Raw genomic sequence first — 21,360 nt, 5'->3', positions numbered from 1 at the left:
AGCGCCATTCCCCAGGCTATTAATTTTTCCTCATGTGATCTTCACAACCTTGTCAGTGAGGTGCTGTTATTAACCCCATTTTACAGATGAGGAAATTGAGTTTGAGTGGGGTCATATAGCTAATAAGCAGGATTCAAATTCAGGTCTTCCTATGACTCAAGTGTTCTATTCACAACACCTAACTAACAAACCCACAGGACAGGGACAGGAATTGGGATTTCATTGGTAAAAGGAACTCACAGGTGATGAGTTCCTCCCTCTACCAACACAAGTCAGCACCCTCTCTGCAATTTAGAGTCTTAGATAATGTGGCAATATGTTTAACGTGATTGTACGTGTGTAACCTCTATCAGATTGCTTGCCATCTTGGGGATAGGAAGGGGAAGGAGAGACAAAAATTTGGAACTTAAAATTGAATGCTGAAAACTATCTTTACATGTAATTGGAAAAAATAAAATGCTATTGACAATTTAAAAAATCTCTTAAGAGTTGTCTTAAGGAGCCATGGGGCCTGAAGTTCCACAGGTGGCCCACAGATTAGTGTGTGACCAAAGCAGACTAAAATGTCATTGGGAAATATTTAACAAAATAAAAATATAATAAAACACTGACAACATTAAGTTAATTGGGCGCCCACAGGGATCCTTAGAAATGGCTTAGTGGTCCCATCTGCCACTAGTGGCCTAGAGTCATAAAGGACGCAGCCAAGATGTCAGGGGCAAGTCCTGAACCTGGGTCTCCTTGGTTCGAGACCAGCTCTCCCATCCACTATATCACACTGCCTTGTCTGACTTACCGAAAGTACGTTTCCTCCTGGTGTGGGCTTGTTGGAGTGACAGGGATGAGAGCCTCACCAGTTCCACTCTGCATCACCCTCAGCAGAGCATCAGTCTCTCCAAGGCCATAGAGAAGCTTGGCTTCGGCCAACTCCACACTGAGGGGTGGGGTCTGCGGCCCCAGTTCCAATGGGACTCCAGCCAACACCTGAACCTGTTCCCTCTGAAGCTGCTCAGGCACTGGGCTCAGGTGCTCATGAGGCTGGGCTGGCTTCTCCATCCCCTCGGAGCAAGTGATGTCAACATTCATAGCTTCTTCCACAGGGATGGTCCCTGCTGGGGAGCTCCCTTGAACTCCACACCAGTTGCTGAACTTGTTATGGACAGGAAGGTCCCTCAGGCTATAATGCCTGGGTTCAGATGCCTGGACTTTCTCGGGGCAGGACCTCAGCAGGACCTCCGATTGGGTGTCCCTGACTTGGCCGCCAATACCCGGAGCCACACTGACTTCAGAGATGGATAAAGGGCCGTCGCAATGGTTCAGAACTCTCCCTAAGGAGGGGCTCTCTGACTGGGGAGGAGACTTCAAGGGCTGTTCTGAGGAGTCAGCACCAGTGTCTATCTTCTTCTGACACCAACTCGTGCTCTGGCTGGCTAGCCGAACCAAGACGGGGTTGGGCGCCTCTAAAGTCACCTCTGCCACAAAGTTACTGGTGTTTGAGGCTTCAGATTGGTCCTCAATGGGGCTCAACCCTGTTGTGGGCAGGGACACGTACAGAGGCCTCTCCCAGGAGCCGTGCTTTTCCTTTCCACCAGTCAACTGTTCTTCCCAGTCCAGAAGCCCCAAGGAGGCTCGCACCTGCAATTTTGGGGGATGATTCAAGGGCCCTGGAGATGTGGAAGCCGAGCTTCCTTGAAGCCACAGGCTCTGCTTCAAGGTCCCAGAGAGATAAGATGTGGGAGATCCTTTGCTCAGTTTCTTTCCTGTGGAACTCCCACTCCCTCCAGGAATATTCCTGGTCTTTCCTTTATCGCAGGTTTGGGAAGAATTGTTTCCTGGGGCTACCCAGGTGGCTCCGGGCTTCTGATGGTGGATGGTGGAATGCGAGTGAGAAACCGCGGGGCCAGTTGGTTTGGAGGATGAGGAGGAGGAATGGGGACCCTGAATGCTGGCACTGAGAGTCAGGATAGGGGAGGAAGCCCTGTCCACCAACAAGGTATGCCTGAAGCCGGGTTTCTTGTTCTTCTGGCTTGTGGATTCACAAGTAGACCATCTCCCCTGAAGAGAAGAGCCTCTGGCCGAGGACATGGTGCACAAAGTTGGGCTAGTGACCACTGTGCATGAGGACCCATTCCTCTGGGAACTCTGGGTTGGAGATATAGCAGAGGAAGTTTGGAGGTTTAATAGATCTTGGGCTGGGGAGTGTTTCTGAAAACTGAGGCTATGATGGGATGTGCCTGGAGAGTTCTGTGGAATGAGGTAGTGCCTCTGGTTACCAGGGCTGGAAGAAATCTGCTTCTTCTCTGCTGGGCCTCCAGGCCCCTTCTCCTGAAACACTGGGGGGTAGTCCTCCTGAGGAATGTCCGGAGTATCCATCCCACCCAGAGAGCCATGTTTTGGGGTAGTCACATTCGCTTCCTGAGGACCAGCTAACTTGCTGTGCCCAGAAGAATGGAGGAAGACATCCAGGGGGGCTGGATCCGTCTCATCAGTCTGGATACCCACATCCATGGTGGTCTGAGTGCTGTTGTCCATCGTCACCGCCTTGGGGGCCTCTTCAAGGGCCTCAGCCTTAATGCTCCGCTCTCTCTCACCTTTACCCTGATGGGAGAGGTTCCCCAGCAGCTCTGAGGTGTTGTGAAGGAGCTGTGAAAGGTGCATCGATAGGTTCTGCATATTGGTCCATGACGCATGGGGTGGGCGTGACCTGGTAGCCTCTGGATTTGGGTGAGTGACATCTACACAGCCCTGACAATGCATGGGAAGCTGCTGCAGCTTAGGCGGAGCCAGGCTCGCTGTCCCCTGCTCACAGGTGGCTACACCAGCCTTTGGCCAGGACTCAGACTTGGTGGGATACAGCAGTTCGATGTTGTCCATCTGCCCTGAGACACCCTCCTGCTCTGTCAGAGTGCTGTCCTCAGGTAGGCCATCACCTGCCTTGTCTGGGGTCCTGGTTGAGGGTGCTGTTATGGATGTATCTGAGAAACCATGATGGTTCCTGAAAACATGAGAAATCTTACACCTCTTCCTTTCTTCTTCTAAGACTGAAGGATTCTCAGTGCTACTAAGGGACACACCATGGGTGTTGGCATAAGAACTGAGGTGGGAATGGAATGGGGAGCTCAGAGTGTCGAGGTCATTGTCTACACTGGAGCAACAAACAGCTCTCTGTGTGTCCAAACTCCATGAAATCCGATTGCAGAAGATGTCCCTGGCACTGTCAAACACGTGCTGCTTCCAGCCAACCCTCCCAGGCCCCTCCTGCTGCCTGCACTGAAGGAAGGGATGTCTATGACTAGACATGAAATGCATCACATCCTTGTTCTCTGGTGCCAACCAGCCTTTGCCCTTGGGATGGCCATTGTGCTCCTCTACAAGGCTGTCTGATGACATACCTTCTGGTACCGGCATAGCCAAGAGAGTGGAAGGCGTTGGGTAGGGAGCAATGCCAAGCTCTGGGGGCTGGGCACTGGGGGCTTCTGAGCTGTAATTGGATAAAATTCTCTGACTGCAATCTGGAGATCTTGGAAATTTCTTCAGTTCCGTCAACATCATCATTTTGGATTCATCTGGGGAGAGGTCACTGAGGAATAGTCTCTCGGTCCCACGACTCTCCTCATCTTCTGTGGGAGAAGGAGGTTCCACGCTCATGGTCAGCTCCTGTAGAGACCTGCAGGGAGTCCCTACAGAGGACTTCAGGGCAGAGAAATCTTTCGGAGAATTCTCAGGGCTAAAGGAAAAAGCCGCACGGGCGTCTGCGTTCTGGTCAGAGTGAGAGCCAGTGTCTGGACTATCCTGTGAGACCTCTGGCAGTGGGACAGGTACCTGAGCATCAAAAGAGCCGTCCTTTCTTCTCCACAGAAACCTGAGTCGTTCAGGCCCTGATACCTTTCCATCCATCGTCAGGCTACCTCCAGTCTCCTGAGGGCCGGCTTGGTCATCAGTTCCTGAATGGTGGTGCTTTCTGTCCCACACTTCATTGCCAACATTGCTTGAGAGTTGTTCATTCTCATCCTTCTTCCACAGACTGCCTGGCAGGTTGCTGAAAATAGGCTTTTTACCTGCTTTTGTCCTCGGGTGGGGAATAGGGATGCTGTGATCTCTGAGATCCTTAGGAAATGGTGGTCCTTGGGCAAGGTGTGGAGACTCTACTGTAGGCTCATTCTCAAGAATGCCTTCACTCCTGTGTATTGCTTCCAGTCTCCCTGCTGCGACATAGTTCCCTGACTCAGTCACAGCAGAGAATTCCCATTCGTTCTGACCAACTTTGCTGTTCTCCTGGAGATTCTCAGAATAGGTCTTGGCAGGTAAAGAAGCCATTTCAGGCTCGATAGTGACTTCCTTCTTACTGTCTTCTCTCCCAGGGCTCTCCATACTGGGTAAGCCAGTGTTGGAAGCTGCCAACTTCAATTCTTGCTCGTCTTCTCTGAGATCCAAGTTATGTGTCAAAGGTACCTCAAGCCCTCTGGATTGGTGGCCTATGTTGAGCTTGGAAGACAATGGGAAAACTGGAAGCATGGTGTCTGAGGCAGACCGGGGAATTTGCTTCTCAGAATCACTATTTTCATAAGACAGAGAATTGGCAAAAGGTGGAGAACTGATGGAAGAGGCACCTTGTTGAGATGTGCACAGTGGCCTAGAAGTCACCACCTCTTCCTGGGACATTGATGGGCTAAATTTAATGCAGCTTTTAGAAGTCTCTCGGTTTCTTTGAACCATGCTTCCTTCTGGGCAGTTCTCCATCTCCCCAACAAATGCTGGGGTAAGACTCTGATGAAGGAAGGAAGTTGGTCTTGGATGTTTGCTATCAATACCATAGGCTACAGACTGTCCAGACACGGTAACCCCTTTCAACTTGGGGTACTGCGACAAGATACCCCCTGTACTGCCTCCCTCTACTCTTTCAGAGACCATCATGTCTTGTTTGTGACTTGCCCTCCTTTCTCCTGATCCTGGAGAATGGACACATGTTGGATGAGCAGGAAGATTTCCTGACTGTTTGATGTCCGAGGCTACCAATGGATTGGCAAAGTATGGTGGTTTTTCAGCCTCAACTATCTCTGCTTCACATGAGACTGGCTGTTTTCTGTTGTGAAAGCTTTCTTGGGACCTCAAATCAGGCCACAGGGTAGCAGAATTTGCCATCACATAAGACATTTCAGTTGCTGATATCTCAGATCCTGCATGGACAGGGGCATCTTTCCAGGGACACTGCATGGAAGTCTCCCAATGGGTTTGTAGGTCAACCACAGCCTCTGAAGAGTTGCCCAAGTCCCCAGTGCACAAGCTCTCACAAGCTGTACTTTGGGATCTGAAGCCTTCCCAAGCCCTCTGGATGCTCTCCTTGCTCCCTAGGCTAGTTCTTTCCACCTCTGAATGTATCCCTATCTGTTTAGATGGCCAGGCATGGCTCAGTTCATGCCGAATTATTCTAATGTTGTCAGAGTTGGCATGGATAGGAGGTGCAGGCAGCTGCTGCTGTGGGGGCTCATCTCTCTTGTTCTCCTTCAAGGCTGATGGGACAAGCAGGTTTCCTGAAGTCAGAAGACTATCAACAGAAGGTGACCTGATAACCTCTTCTTTCCTGTCTGGACTTTCAGAGAGGACATGGGGATCTAAGTGCCTGGTCAGTTTCTCACCTGCTTTTTGCATATTACTGGATATGCAAATGCCTGGGTTAATCTTGGTGCTTAAGGACAGCGATGAGGCATGCTCTGGTCCTCTGCTAGGGACAGTAACATCTTTCGTTAACTGGAGACCATCTGCCACATACAGCTTTGTTCCTGATGTAGTACCTGGAGATGCCTCCCGGATGTGCCCTTTTGTGGCTTTATTTTGCGTAAAACATACTTGTGACTCATCTTTATCCTCAGTCCTAGCTAACTCCAGCCGGTCTCTTTGGTTGGAGTGAGGCTGCTCAGGGGTCCCAGAAAAGGCTTCAGAATCTAGTTGAGTTTCACTGTAAGGTACAATAATCTGCCCACCAATGATGTCCTTTGAAGACTTCTCACACTCCTCTGATAGTCTAGTGTCCTCCACTATGGTTTCTACATTCGTTTTTGGATACATGAATGGGGTGGCAGAGGCCCCCCAAAGTTCTGATGAGACCCTGGTCAGTTTAGGCATGACAACATGCTCATCCATGTTGTCCTCTGAAGACTTCTCATACTCCTCTGATAGTCCAGTGTCCTCCACTATGGTTTCTACATTTGTTTTTGGATACATGGATGGGGTAGCAGAGGCCCCCCAAAGCCGTGATGAGACCCTGGTCAGTTTAGGTATGACAACATGCTCATCCATGTTGTCCTTTGAAGACTTCTCATACTCCTCTGATAGTCCAGTGTCCTCCACTATGGTTTCTACATCTGCTTCTGAATACACGGATGGGGTGGCAGAGGCCCCCCAAAGTTCTGATGAGACCCTGGTCAGTTTAGGCATGACAACATGCTCATCCATGTTGTCCTTTGAAGACTTCTCATACTCCTCTGATAGTCCAGTGTCCTCCACTATGGTTTCTACATTTGTTTTTGGATACATGGATGGGGTAGCAGAGGCCCCCCAAAGCCGTGATGAGACCCTGGTCAGTTTAGGTATGACAACATGCTCATCCATGTTGTCCTTTGAAGACTTCTCATACTCCTCTGATAGTCCAGTGTCCTCCACTATGGTTTCTACATCTGCTTCTGAATACACGGATGGGGTGGCAGAGGCCCCCCAAAGTTCTGATGAGACCCTGGTCAGTTTAGGTATGACAACATGCTCATCCGTGTTGTCCTCTGAAGACTTCTCATACTCCTCTGATAGTCCAGTGTCCTCCAATGTGGTCTCTACATCTGCTTCTGGATACATGGATGGGGTGGCAGAGGCCTCCCAAAGTTCTGATGAGACCCTGGTCAGTTCAAGTATGGTAATGTGCTCATCAGTTCTGTCCTTTGAAGACTTTCCATGCTCCTCTGATAGTCCAGTGTCCTCCACTATGGTTTCTACATTCGTTTTTGGATACATGGATGGGGTGGCAGAGGCCTCCCAAAGTCCTGATGAGACCCTGGTCAGTTTAGGTATGACAACATGCTCATCAGTGCTGTCCTTTGAAGACTTCTCACACTCCTCTGATAGTTCAGTGTCCTCCCCTGTGGTTTCTACATCTGCTTCTGGATGTATGGACTGGGTGGCAGAGGCTTCCCAAAGCCCTGATGAGACCCTGGTCAGTTTAGGTATAATAACATGCTCATCCGTGTTGTCCTCTGAAGACTTCTCATACTCCTCTGATAGTTCAGTGTCCTCCACTATGGTTTCTACATTTGTTTTTGGATACATGGGTGGGGTAGCAGAGGCCCCCCAAAGCCTTGATGAGACCCTGGTCAGTTTAGGTATGACAACATGCTCATCAGTGCTGTCCTTTGAAGACTTCTCACGCTCCTCTGATAGTCTAGTGTCCTCCACTGTGGGCTCTACATTTGCTTCTGGATACATGCATGGGGTGGTAGAGGCCCCCCAAAGTCCTGATGAGACCCTGCTCAGTTTAGGCATAATAATCTGCTTATCAGTGCTGCCCTCTGAAGACTTCCTATGCTCCTCTGATACTTTAGTGTCCTCCACTGTGATGTCTACATTCATTTTTGGATTCATGGATGGAGCAGAAGAGGACCCCCAAAGCCCTGATAAGACCTTGGTCAGTTCAGGCATGACAGTCTGCTCATCAGTGCTGTCCTTTGAAGACTTCTCACACTCCTCTGACAGTCTAGTGTCCTCCACTGTGGTCTCTACATTTGCTTCTGGATACATGCATGGGGTGGTAGAGGCCCCCCAAAGTCCTGATGAGACCCTGCTCAGTTTAGGCATAATAATCTGCTTATCAGTGCTGCCCTCTGAAGACTTCCTATGCTCCTCTGATACTTTAGTGTCCTCCACTGTGATGTCTACATTCATTTTTGGATTCATGGATGGAGCAGAAGAGGACCCCCAAAGCCCTGATAAGACCTTGGTCAGTTCAGGCATGATAATCTTCTCATCAGTGCTGTCTTTTGAAGACTTGCCATACTCCTCTGACAGTCGAATGTCCCCCACTGTAGTCTCTACAATCATTTTTGGATTCATGGATGAGATGGCAGAGGCTTCCCAAAGCCCTGATGAGGCCCTGCTCAGTTTAGGCACAACAATCTGCTCATCAGTGTTGTCCTTTGATGATTTCCCACACTCCTCTGACAGTCCAGTGTCCTCCACTGTGGTCTCTATATTTACTTCTGCATTCACGGAGGGGGGGGCAGATGCCCCCCAAAACCCTAATGAGGAAGTCAATTTTCCCTCAAAATCTTCTGTCCTCCACAGCTTCTTCTCTAGGGTCTGAGGTACTTGAAGTTCACTGTCTGCCAACTGGTGACTGGCCCTTTTCTCCACTAGGCACTGGTTAAGTGAACTGGCTCTTTTTATGTTTCTTAACAACGTCACCTTTGCCTCAGTAAGAGATGCATTTCCTAGGTTCATTTCTTTAGGGGTGATTCTGGGGTCCCCTCTCTGCTGTTCTAGAAGCACAGCAGTAGCTGATGCTTTCATCGTTTCCTCAGTGTAGCTGTCACTTGAAGGCTCATCAGGGCTGCTCCCGGCACCATTTGGCTGATAACAGAGGCCAGACACTGTTTGCAAACTAAAGCTCTGCCAAACTGATTGCTCTACAAAGGAGTTTTTGCAGCTAATACTACTCCCAAGAGAGCTGTGGTTTCCTGTTTCTCCATATATTTTTGGTTGTTCTACTCTGCCTTCTGAGGGGGTTGGGACTTGCATTTTCAGAAACTCCAGCTCTGACTCAGAGTCAGTGGAAGAAAGGCTAACTGCCTTCATTGTTGACCTGAAATACTTTTCTGAGAGCTTTGGGGGATCAGAGGAAAAGATGCTTCCTGTTTCTTCCTGAATGGAAGCCACTGGGTAGCCTTCTTGACTTGGCAATGGATGCTCTGTCTCCTGAGGGCGATATCTGCCCATACGCGTGATCTGGCTTATGCCAGGTAACTCCTGAGCCAGTGGGGCTGAATGGGTTTCTGTTTGTGGGCTCTTTCCCCGCAAGGTATTTGTTTCTTGATCTATACCATGGACTGCTGGTTCTTTGCACTTAGCTGTTATCTCAGTAATGGTTAGATTTGCAATATTCTGACTTTCCTGGAAACTGGCCTTGGGCTCCAGTTCTGGAAAAACTCCTGTCCTCACAGTGGCATGACTTTGGGGGCTCAACTCTGAAGCAGACCGCTCATCACAGCTTCCCTCAGACCTTTCTTCCTCGGGTCTCAAGGGCTCAATTCTGGCCAGTGGCTCTGGACTTCCGGGAACATTAGTAGGCTTATTTTGAGTAGTACATCTTTGTGAAAACTTTAGGAACAAATAATCCCTAGGGCACCTGACCGACAGTTCAGGTACAGGTGAGAAAGGATGTTCTGCTTCCATCTTATTCTCTTCCATTAATTCAGTGGGACTGGTAAGGCTTGATGTGATTTCCTGGCCCCGATGACTCTCCTGAATACAACCGTTGACCTCCTTGATTCCTCTGGCTTCAAAGCTATCAGGGACTTCTTCCTCCTCCTGTACTTTCTTTGAAGAATGGGGCTGATCTCTGTAAGCAAGGCTATCTCTGAAGTCATTTGGTCTCAGGGTGAGATGGGCCTTTCCTTGGTCCTTTCTTGCCCTACACATAGCTCTCCTATAGGCTTCTGCCATATACAAGGCATGAGGGGGATATTTTTGCCTGGAATCTATTTCCATGATGCTGCTCTCCAGTTGAGCTACACTACTGATCAGTCTGGCCATTTCTTCAGAATGATTAACAATTTTACTCTGAGAGGAAATCTGATTTCTTCTTCTTCGAGATATTTCTCCTTGGGGACTGGGTATTACCATTAAGCTCTCAGGCTCTTTGCTTGCAATGGGGCCTTCTTCCTTGAAGGCTATAGCTGGTAGAAGGTTTGAAACAGAGTCTTTTCCATGAGAGTGGTCTACTCTATGAGGTATGAGTTCTTCTGAGTAAGCCTTGGGATGCAAAACCATTCCAAGAGAAACAGATTCAGTTCCTTCCTTTGCGTGGGATGAGGTTTCATCCTGGACCATTATCATCGGACTCATACACCTAGAGTGACTTGCTGAGCTGTGCTTTTTAGGAACCAAAACATTCTCCTGCACATTGACTCTATGTTGAGTTTGGTTCAAGCTCTCTGTTTGGTAAATGAGATTGGAACTGGGTCCAGAATGGATCTGCCCATCAAAATCAGTTGCACTGATCCTTAGGAAGTTGCCTGTCTGCTTCCCTCGGACATCATTTTCACGCTGCCTGTGTTCATGATTTCTTTCAACACTAGAGATAACTGGGAGACACACCATTGCCCCAGAATCATCAAATGGAACACCCCAAGAGGGCTGAGCAGGGGCTTTTTCCTTTATCTTCAGTGATGACTGTGGGTATTTATTATTTAAAATCTCAGCTGGTTTTCCTAACTGACCTGCTGCCATGCTAATGCTCTCCAGTAACAGTCTATTCTGAGCAGAAGAGAAAGAGACAGGATAGTTGTACTTTTCCATACTTTTGGGGACTCCAGTTCCACTTGGGTCTTTCCTGACACCTGGGCTGAAGGAGCTCTCTGCCACAACAGGCTGAGATGAGAGATTTTTGGACTTTGGAGTATGTAATAAAAGCAGCAGGTCCCTGTCCAAATTTCTGAAAAACTGAAAGGTGTTGTTCAAACCTTCTACCCTGCTAGTGGGTGGCATATCCCCTCCCCTCTCTCGGCATGCAGGGATCTCCAAAGCTGTTTCTGTCAAGGCATCTCTACTTTCTAACACATAAAATGTTTCCAAAGGATGGAAATGCTCAGGGGGTGGGAAAGGATCCCAGGGTGGGGATGGCTCCGAGTCTGTAGACAAGGCCAAAGCAAAACTTCTTTCTCTGTCGATTTCTTCATTAGCACTCTGTAGGAGCTCTGTCTTCATCACTGGCTGGGAAAGCTTTAGTGGAACCAGCTTGCTGGGTAGATTCTCCTCCCAGGTTGGAGGACCCTGATCTTCCTTAGCATTCATGGGGCTGCTGCTGTTGGATATGTCCCTCAGGAAAAAGCTCTCATCAAAGGACCCTGCAGACCCTGCTCTTCTACAGACCAGAGACTGTGGCTGCTTTGAACTGCCCTGATGTGCTTGGTGCAACTCTGTCATAGAAGCTGAAACCTTGTTTTCTGCTGCAAAGACCCAAGCATTTTCCAACTCAGAATCTCCCGCTTCTAAGTCTGTTGAGGAACAGCTATGGCAAGCATCTTTTTCAATAGTTCTGAAGAAAGTTGAGAGGTCATCCAACTCCAAGTTCCCGCCATCTTGCTCTTGTTCTGTTCTCAGATACCGTGGGGACGGTGAAGAGAAGGAAGGATCATTGAAATTGAAATCACCAGGCATCTCGGGACACACAGGGAAAAAGGAATCCCATCTTTTGCCAGATGTAGAAGGCAGGTAATTGGTGTCCTTCTGAGAGGAACTAGAAACTTGTGTGCTTGTCACTGTGGCCCCCAGGGAAGAGTGAGAAAATTGACATAGATATTCAACCACAGGCCTGCCCTTTCCAAGGGTGCTGCCTTTGTGAGACAACAAAGATGCAGGGGCAGCTGACCTGCTGGAGGTAAGAGCTCTCTCTGAAGGCACAGGGCTGCAGTACCCAGCCAGGCTGGGCAGGTCTCTTCCCTCCTTATGAAATGACTCCTGTGAGACACTGGCATCTGATCCAGGCTTGCAAGGTCCTTGAGGTCTCCATGTAGCCTCTGAAGATGCATCCAAAGAAGGTTCTATGCTCAATTTGGTGGCACTGCTGGGGACCAGGGCTGAGTCTTGGAGGTGACTGAAACTGTATAGCCCAGTGCCTATCTCAAGGGCAGGCTGTTGTAATCGCTCTGCTTCAACCACAGGCTTGGGCTGCTCCATGTGTTGGACCTCTGGTTCCTGGATATCAAGCATCTTCTGTGAGTACATAGTGACTTCTTGGGAGTCATTGGTATTGCTCCCTGAATCGCAGGAGAACCAGGAGTCCACAGAAGCCAGTGAGATGTTTCTCGGGTGCTGTGTCTGTGGGAGGGGCTTGCATTTGTCTCCTTCCGTCTTGGGCTGGAGAGCCAGATAAAAAGAACCACTCGGCTGCGGGGCCACATTAGGCCCTGTTGCACCTGGCCCTTGGTCTGAGGCCTGGAACTCAAGGACCTTCTCCTGGCATGCTGTGGTGGATGGGGAGTTCTTTATTTGCCAAAAGGCTTCCACAGGCATCTCATCTGACGAGTGAGAACAGGGCTCTTCCTTAGAATCTTCCTTAAAGGCCTCCTCCGCATTGTTCAGGCTATCCAGAGAAAAGGTCCTCACCTTTTTCCAGGACCGGTTGCTGTCAGGGGTAGGCAGGAAAGCCTTAGGAGAGGTCACTGGTCTAGTCTCACTTCTCTCAGGGGCTTGTGCTAAGGGAGAACAGGGCAAAAGCCTTCTTTGTGCTCTGTTCTTTTTTTCCACCAGTGAATCCTGAGACATCTGGCTGTCATCACTTTCTGAGTTCTCAGGCTCTGTGCAGCATGGCTTTGGCTCAGGGACCTCCTGCTTTTGTGGTCTGATCAGGGTCCTGGTATAGGCACAGCAGAGAGAATCCAGAGAATAGGTGCTGTCCGTGTCTGAGCAATCATTCTCATTCTCTCCCAGAGAGCTTGTGGAGGCCCGCAGGACAGTGGAGTTCCAGGTACCTTCATCACACTCTGTCTTCCCACGGTTCTGAAGGAACCTTTTGTCTCTGTCTTTCATACCAAAAACATGACACCGTGGCCATGCTGAGGTTCTAGCTAATGATGCCACACTGGGCTCCCACTGTTCTAAAGCCCAGGCAGCCTGACGTAGGCGAGTCATTTGAACCTTTCCACGTACAACTGATCGCTTGGTTCCCTGAGAGTGTGGGGAGCTGCTGCCATTCCTTCGGGAGGTCCAGTTTGTCAGGAGATCCCCTTCTCTTCGCCACCTCCGCCGTGGTGGACCATGGTTTCTGGACGGCTTTTCCCTACCTATTTGGGGGCTGGGAATGAGGGAATTGGGCTTTTCCCTCAACTTGAGCTGCTCTGCTGATCTGCTTACAGAGACCAGGTTTTGATGTAGCCGCATCAGTTGCTTGTTCTTGCCTGTTTCCTGACTCTTTCTGTCTGTGGTAGAAGCAATCTTGAGGCTTATGGTGGGACTAGTCCTTTGGGCTGAGGTATCTTCCCCAAAAGATGCTCTCCTGCCCTCACAGACCCAACACAGGTTTGGGGAGCAAGAGTCATTTGACAGGATTGTACTTCCTCTAGGAACAGAAGAAGCAGGCTTCTCTGGTGTGTAGTGAACAGTCTCAGTCGATAACCTGGCAGGAATTTCACACTTCAGAACACTGAAAATACAAAGAAAACCAACTCAGGATATTTCAGAGACCCTTTACAAAACTATTCATCAGAGTGAAGATGGTGGTCGTAGTGGACCATAGCTCTGCACCTGGAAGAAAGCCTAGGAGTCAAGGTAGAGAGGACAGTTTGATTTGTCCCACTGTGGTTAATACTAAACCAGATCTCACTGCCCTCCTGTGCCTCCAAGTAGAGATCATATTTAGGAAAGCTTTAGATAAATAACAGAGAAAAGTTCTCTGAGTCTGTCTGAGAAAAGCATTCTCTGGGCCCCTCAGCTTTCAGTTTTCTATGTGGGAAAAGGAATATGAAGGCCAGAAGACCCAGAGATCATGAAGGTCAGGGAAGCAGGAGGGCCATGATCATCCTTACCCACTAACATCAAACTAACTAGGTACAAGGTGCTGGGGAGCCAAAGAAGTATGAGAACATTTCTGTGCCCAGAAATACTAAAGAATTTTTAAAAAATAATCAAAAGCACTGTTTTTAATGGTGAATGAATGGCAGAGATAGCAAATGTTAAAGGAACTCAAAAGGAAAGTGAGAATATGATCGGCTGGATCATTTGGGAAAGGCTGAAAGGGAGGGCTGGCTCTTGGAAGAAGAGCAGTGCTCAGGTACCTGGATGGGAGGGAAGAAGGTAATTCTAGCCAGGAGACAATCTGTATAAAGGTGTAGTAGATGGCAGCAATGTACACAAGCACGTTCTAGGGGCAATGTTTGAAGACAGTCAAAAAGTAGAGAGCAAAGATGGAGAAATCAGCAGGGACAAGTTGAGGGAAGTTCTTTTAATAAATGCTAAAGAACTCAAAAGGAAGGTGAGAACATGATAGGTTGGATCATTTGGCTGACAGGAGGGGCTGAGTCCTGAAAGACTGGAAGTGTAAAGAAGGTTGAGTGATTTAGCTTCAGGGTAGAGAGAAGGGGATGTGTGCAAAGGGATGTCTTGGGAAGCTTAATCCAACCACAGCATACAGGACAGATTTAAGGAAGGAAAGATAGGAGGCAGGGGATGAGTTAGGAGATCGCTGCTACTAATATAATTGGTAATAAGGAGGGTCTGGACTTAGGTGATAAATAGTGTCAAGAGACACATGCAAAAGACATTATGGCAGAAGACCAGTAGGATTGGACTATGAAGATAAACAGGTAGCATTATGATCTATAAGCAGAGGAGTCATCTATAGCAAAGAGGACTTGAGATCCATCTAGAAGTGGTTTATACATGACGGTGTGGGAACAGACAGAAGGACTAAGAAGTCCACCTAGGAAGCCTTCACAATAAGCCAGGCATGGGATGATGGGAGGTCTGGATTAGGTTTGCCGCAGTGGATGTATGAAGAAAGGGATCAACTCTGAAGAAACTGATTGAAAAAGAATTATCTGGGTTCAAGGGGTGAGGAGAAAGATGATAATCAAGACTGTAACCCTAGGGTGCTTGGCAAACTAGTCTGAAGAGGGAAGACATTGAATTCTGTTTCAGACATGTTGAATTTGAGGCAACTGAAGATCATCCAATAAATTCCCAATAAAGAAGAGAAAATATAGGATGGGATACAGGAGTTGGGATGCATTAGCATAAAGGTTATAGCAGTAGAAACGATTGTAACAGACTGAGAAGGGGCAATGAGGGACAGAACTATGATGGTGACAGTAGGCGTGGAAAAGTATTGTAAAGATGAGAGCAGAATTACCAGGATGTGACAAGTGACAAAATGGTGGAAGAGTGGCAGGGATGATTTGTAGGTTTCAAGCCTGGAAGAAGGTGATGCCAACACCATGCAATGAATAAGGCAGCTTTACACAGAAAACAATGAATTCCATTTGGCTAGGTTGAAGTTGGTAGAACACCTAAGAGGAGAAGTTCAACAAATAGTTGGAAATAGCTAATATGGAAATATGTTCTGTTTGATTTCACATGCCTAACTGATATACTGCTTGCCTTCTCAGTGGAGGGAGGTAGAAAATTCAGAACTTAAAAAAACTTTTAAATTAATGTTAAAAATAATAATTTTTTAAAGAAATTTTGAGGTTGGAACTCAAAATTTTGTTTTAGATTTGGGGAGTTATCTATATAGAAATGATGATACCTGAAGTCCTGGGAATACATCAGATAGTCAAGGGGAAAAGTATGAATAGAAGAGAAAAAAGAAAGCCTTGGGAATATCCATATTCAGGAAGTGGAGGAGAGAAGGCGTGGACAGCCCAGGAAGGACAGTGTCATGGAACCCAAGAGGAGAGAGTTTTTAAAAAGGAAGGAGGTGACTAATAGTACTAAATGGGAGCAGAAGAAAGAGAAGGGATAGGAGGGGGAGGGGGAAAAGGGGAAGAGATAAGGGAAAGAAGAATGGAAGGGAAGGAAATATGTATTTATATAACCTACTATGTGCCAGGGACTGTTCTTTTTACATATATCTCATTTGATCCTCACAACACCGTTGCAAGGTAGATGCTGTTATCAGCTTCATTTTACAGCTAAAGAAACTAAGACAAACAAGAGATAGAGGGACTTTCCCAGGATCACACAGCTAATACATGTCTGAGGCCAGATCTGAACTCAGATCTTTCAGACTCCAGGCCCAGTGCTTTATACGTTGCTCCACTAGTAGCCTCAGATGAGAACTGAGTAAAGGTCACAGCACAGTGACATTGAAGAGAGGGGCTCCAGTAGAGTGATGGTGGACAAAAGACAGTACAAGATGATGATGAGAGAAGCAGAAAGTAATGGCATTTGGGGTCGCCTACTTTCCTTGGAAATTTGACGGTGAAGGCAAAGAGATATAGCGTGATAGTTTAGGGAGTCAAGATGGAGGAAACAATTTGTTTAGTTTCTCTTAGGGTTAGAAAATCTGCCTATGTTTGTAGGCAGGAGGAAGGAATCAAGAGGGAGAGACGAAAGGTGAAAGGGGAGTAAGGGATGATTAATGCAGCCTTGGCCCTAGAAGCAACAGAATCAAGGGTGCAGGTAAACTGGTTGTCCTTTAAGAGAGGACAAAAATGGCATCTCTGTGTTGGGCTCAATGTACAAGGTGTCTGATCAGACAAGCTCAGAAGGCTCTACCACAGGTCAGGCACAAATAGTCCATCTGAACATCTGGAATTCAGATGTCTCTGAATTTGTGCATCTCATGTTTCTTTTAAGCTACTGCAATTCTGCTTTGCTCACAGAGCACAGTGTCCCCTTTGAAGTGGGCTAAACAGGCTAGCCTCAACAAAAAACGTTGACTCATCCTTTCAGAGGAGACCAAGAAAAGAAAAGAAAGGGTGGAGGCATACAGACTTTGAGGGAAGGAGGAGATAGGGAGGGGGGGAGCTCTTAATGAATGACCTCAAGGTTGAAAGAAAGGTAACCTATTGAAGTAGGAGGGTGGCAAAAGAGTTAGTGATTTAAGGAGGTGATCTGGTATTGAAAACGGGAGACAGTGAATAGAAAACCAGTCCTGGAGTCAGGAAGACTCATCTTCCCAAGTTCAAATCTGGCCTCAGACACTTATTGGCGGTGTGACCCTAGACAAGTCACTTAATCTGGTTTGCCTCAATTTCCTCATCTAGAAAATGAACTGGAGAAGGAAATGGCAAGTCACTCAAATACCTCTGCCAAGAAAACCCCAAATGGGATCAAGAAGAGTCAGACGTGACTGAGCCACAAAGACAACAACAGCCCTAGTGAAATGTAATGAGGAGTCAATAAAAGGAATGCCTCTTAGTTTCAGTTCAGTTTAGACTGTATAAATGTACAGCAGACTTGGTCATCGAGGTTTTGTGAATTCCATTAGGAGCACTGAATGGCTTGGGAGTAGACGTGGAGAAGTCACCAACTGAGAGTCATCCAGGCTTAGGAAGAGGATACCTCAAAAAGGATGTAGAAGGAAGAAAGCAGAGACAGAGAAGAGTAGGTTACACAAATGGATTACTAGGACAACATCAGGACTGTGAAGGCTGGTAAGATAATAAGGAGGATGGATTGGGAGGGTCCAAGGAACCAAAAGTCACAATGAGAATGAAGGATAGTCTCGGGAGAAGTGAGGTTGTGAGAAACATGGAAAGACAGGAAGGGCAATAAGAAAGCGAAACTTCAAAGTTTAGGGTCTTGCGAGTAGAGCAGTCTCCGGTGATGGCAAGGCCTATGGCAGCAATTCGCAAAATTTTTGGACCCCAAAGAACTTTTGTTTATATGGGTTCTATCTACCAATATCTACCATATTCAAAATTAAGACATCTTAAAATTATTATAAAAATTAATAAAATTATAATATTATTATAAAAAGTTTTGACCTCATAGACTCCCTCAAAGAATCTGAGTCCCCAGACTACACTTTGAGAACCAGCAATCTAAGGTATGACTATCACAGGGAGTAAGTGAAGGCAGAATGGAGAGGGAATATATCGGAACTGAGGAGGCTTGAAAGGAGTCAGCAGGAAGGGTGTTAGTAGGGTCACAAATATGAATATTGAAATTCCTAACGATGATGGCATGGCACAGCATGGGGGGTTGTTCAGTTGTTTTTCAGTCCTGGGTCCAATTCTTAGTGACCCCTTTTGGGGTTTTCTGGGTAAAGATACTGAAGTGGTTTGCCTTTTCTTTTCCACCTCATTTTACTGATGAGGAAACTGAGGCACACAAGGTTAAGGGACTTGCCCAGGGTCACACAATTAGTAAGTGTCCAAGGCCAGATTTCAGAAAGGTGAGTCTTCCTGACTCCAGGTCTGGCACTCTATCCACTGTGCCACCTAGCTGCCCAAGGAATAAGAGGAAGATTAAAAGTCTTAAGTGCTGAAATCACAGAGAGGGTTGGAGAGAGGACTGGAGGCTGGGTGGGTGGCAGGACAAAGCCAGGGAGAGGGAAACATGATGAGAAATGATCAACTTCAGAAGAAGAGAGACTGGTTATTGAGTGAAGGGAACAGTGTGGGGGGAGTAAGGAAAGAAGCATGTAGAATTCTTCCTCCTGACTCAGTGAGGTCTAGGGTCAGAAGAAGGAACGTCCAGCACTAGAGAAGGTGACAAGGGAGGGTGTCCGATCAGAAGAATCAGGCTTCAGTAAGCACTAGAAAGAGGAAGAAATGAAAAAAGACCAAGGGTAAATGGGAATTGATAACCAAATTGGGGATTCCAAAGGACACAGTGGGACAGATGGATAGGAGAAAGGAACTGGGGGAGAAGAAGGGGAAATGGAGAAGGACTGAGATGAAACAGGGATGAGGACAAAGAGGGAAAGTAGCAAGTGACAACAAATTTTTAAATAAGCAAAAGCAATAATTTTCAAAACTATGAAAGGATCTGGAGATCAAGTTGGAAAACTGCTGCTTTTGGAGGGATAGGGATCAGGACAGTAGGGGATTTGCTAGTGATAAGACAGAGGATATATAACAAACAGACATGTCAGCAGAATTGGGGCTCAGGAAAGCGAGACTCAGAAAGAGAGAAGCATTAACTAAGAATCCCAATTTCCAGTTGCTAACATCCATTCTAGGCCTTGCCAGGTTTACCTGCTGCTCTTTTACCTTTGTGATGGGGACAGAGAGAGGCCGCAGAGTCTCTGGTTCCCCAAGGAACTGCTGCTGGAAGACCTGCTCTTTTTTTGAAAAGCTGAAAAGGCAGCATCTAGACTGGGGTCCAATTCCATAGGCTGGCTCAGCTTATCTTTCCAGCAGAGGTTTTCAAGCTGTTCCAGCTTTCTCTGGGCTTCCAGGAGCTTCTGCTTTTTGACAATCCTTTCCAGCTGAAACTTGACTTTCTTGCGCCTGACTTTCCGCTCTGCTGCCCAGAGGGCATTCCTCCAGAGGACCTGCAGCTGGGCCAGCCTTTTGCGGCCCCCATACAGCGAAGCTGATGAAGTCTCTGACCCAGTCTGAGATTCAAATCCATGGAGGATCTCAGAGTCTGTCTCAGCCAGGACATTGTCCTCTTGTTTCTGCTGCTGCAAGCTGGCCAATAGGCTTTCCTCTCTGAACAGCCATCGCTGGTCTAAGAACCAAGAAAACCAGAAAGAAAGTCAGAGTATATCCCTCTACCTGTCTCTGAGCCAGTCACCTGGGCCTGTATGGAGAGACATTGCTGTGCCCATGGAGGAAGGAGAGGAGGGAGATTTCTGGCTTCCTACACAAACTCTGGGGTTAGTCCTCAGAGCAGAGAGACCGATGAGGCAGAAGAAGGGATCTCACCTAGGACATGGGTGCTACACAGATAAATAAGCATGTGTATGATAGGGAAGGACGAAGAAGGAGATCAATGCTCCTAAGGGGAAATAAGACTCTTAATTTCCTTATTCATCTTTCATGGGAACCTTTTTCCAATTTTTTCCCCCTCATAACGTTTCCCTGCAACTCCATGAGACTATAAACAAAAAAGGGAGTAAGGAATGGAGCTGAACACATGCATAACCCTTATTGACTGCTTGCCCTCTCAATGATGGTGGGTGGGGAGGGAAAAAGGGAGAGAATTTGGACCTCAAAGTTTTAAAAATAAATGTTAAAAACTGTTTTTACATGCAACTGGGAAATAAGATATACTGGAAATGGAGTATAGAAATCTATCTTGCCCTTCAAGAAAGTAAAGGGGAGGGGGTGTAATGTCAATGTAAGGTTAATGATGGGGGTGGGGGAAGAGTTAAAGATCTTCCACACCCATTAATAGGACTTAATACCTTTTGTTAATTTTTATTGAGGCAGGGTCCAAGAGTTACACCCTCTATGTCCTCCCTCTCCGAAAAGTGTATAAATACTCTGAGGTGAGGTTTTTCTTTAGGGTTTACTCATTGGAAGTGTTTGTTTGACGAGGTGAGACTCAAGCTTCTAAGGACCCCATCCCCAGCTTTGAAAACCCAGATGTTGGTGCTCCTCTCTCTGGTAACTATGTATCTATGGTCAGACAGTTGGATCTGTCTGTTGATCTGTGATGTATGCATTGCTTATGGTCAGACACTTGGAAGCCCTGTCTGTTAGTCTTTATTTCTCTATTTGTATTTTCCCTGAAGTTGAGATGCTGGCTTTTCCCCCTGAACTAACTGAATAATATATGTGTTTGATTAAAGTAGATTGCTGACCCCTCAAAAGTTGCTTTCCTTTTAGAAAAGTAGATCTAAGAACCTGTAAAGCAGGCCCTCCTGTGTATGCCAGAGTCCTTGCTGTTACAGGGGGATACAAGGGAGGGCTGACTGGGGGAAGGGGCAATCAGAAGGCATGCCATCTCAGGGTGGAGGAGAGAGGAGATGTGGGGAGAAAACTTGGAACTCAAAATCTTGTGGAAATGAATGCTCAAAACTAAAAATAAATTAATTAATTTTTAAAAACAGAATAGAGCTGAGTATAAGGGAGGAAAAAAGAAAAGAGGTGAGAGAGACACCTTAAATGATGGTCACCTACTGTCTTTGATCTGCTGGTTGATGAGGGCCTGGTCAAACTTCAGTTCCTGCTCAGCTCTGATCTGCCCAACTAGAATATCTTGCTTTAAGTCCTCAACAAGGTGTTTCTGTAGGCGAATCCGTGTTCTGTGGGACACTGCTTGGTCCAGTTGCTTCTGGTGGCGTGTTTCAAGAACAATATCCCGCACTCTCCTGCCACAGAAAGGAAGAGAAATTTCCATGAGGAAAGAAATAAACCATGGGCTCTGACTCTAGTTTCTGGTCTTCCATTTGGCCAAGTTAGTGACCACCTGACTCTCCCAGCTAAGAGATCATCACGAACCAGGGGGCTCTTAGGCATTCACTTTCTTTCAGAAGATTCTCCTTACTAAGTCTCCCTTTGGGAGGGCCCTTGGGTCCAATATAGCAGAGAATTTGGACCGAAGGTCATGATACCTGCAGGAGCAAGAACAAAGAGAAGGTGAGTTAGGTCACAAATAGCAGTGAGGTCACAGAGCCAGCAGGTAGAATTTTAGTCAAAACTGACTTCTTCTGAATTTCTTAGAGGAGAAGATTCAGGAAAAACAGGAAGTCATTTCAGTTAA

General features: G+C 47.1%; 1 protein-coding gene and 1 long non-coding RNA gene across 3 annotated transcripts in view; one reads left to right on the top strand and one right to left on the bottom strand.

Annotated features, from left to right (window-relative positions):
• STARD9 (StAR related lipid transfer domain containing 9) overlaps positions 1-21,360 on the bottom strand; it is a 161,546-nt gene that overhangs the window by 14,374 nt on the left and 125,812 nt on the right. For both annotated transcript variants that reach the window (XM_072623573.1, XM_072623574.1), the window contains exons 21-23: positions 20,778-20,968; positions 18,918-19,380; positions 797-13,402 (exon numbers count right to left, since the gene is read on the bottom strand). In XM_072623573.1, coding sequence (XP_072479674.1) covers positions 797-13,402; positions 18,918-19,380; positions 20,778-20,968 — 13,260 coding nt within the window. The remainder of the gene's footprint in view (positions 1-796; positions 13,403-18,917; positions 19,381-20,777; positions 20,969-21,360) is intronic.
• On the top strand, positions 11,895-20,794 carry LOC140513685 (uncharacterized). The gene is made up of 3 exons (XR_011970286.1): positions 11,895-11,975; positions 17,189-17,354; positions 20,708-20,794. It is a non-coding gene; the product is annotated as an uncharacterized lncRNA (long non-coding RNA).

This window comes from Notamacropus eugenii, chromosome 7 (assembly GCF_028372415.1).
Source record: "Notamacropus eugenii isolate mMacEug1 chromosome 7, mMacEug1.pri_v2, whole genome shotgun sequence".
NCBI classification, from domain to species: Eukaryota; Metazoa; Chordata; class Mammalia; order Diprotodontia; family Macropodidae; genus Notamacropus; species Notamacropus eugenii.
Note: the sequence above shows the minus strand (reverse complement) of the source record. Positions and strands in the feature narration are given on the sequence as shown.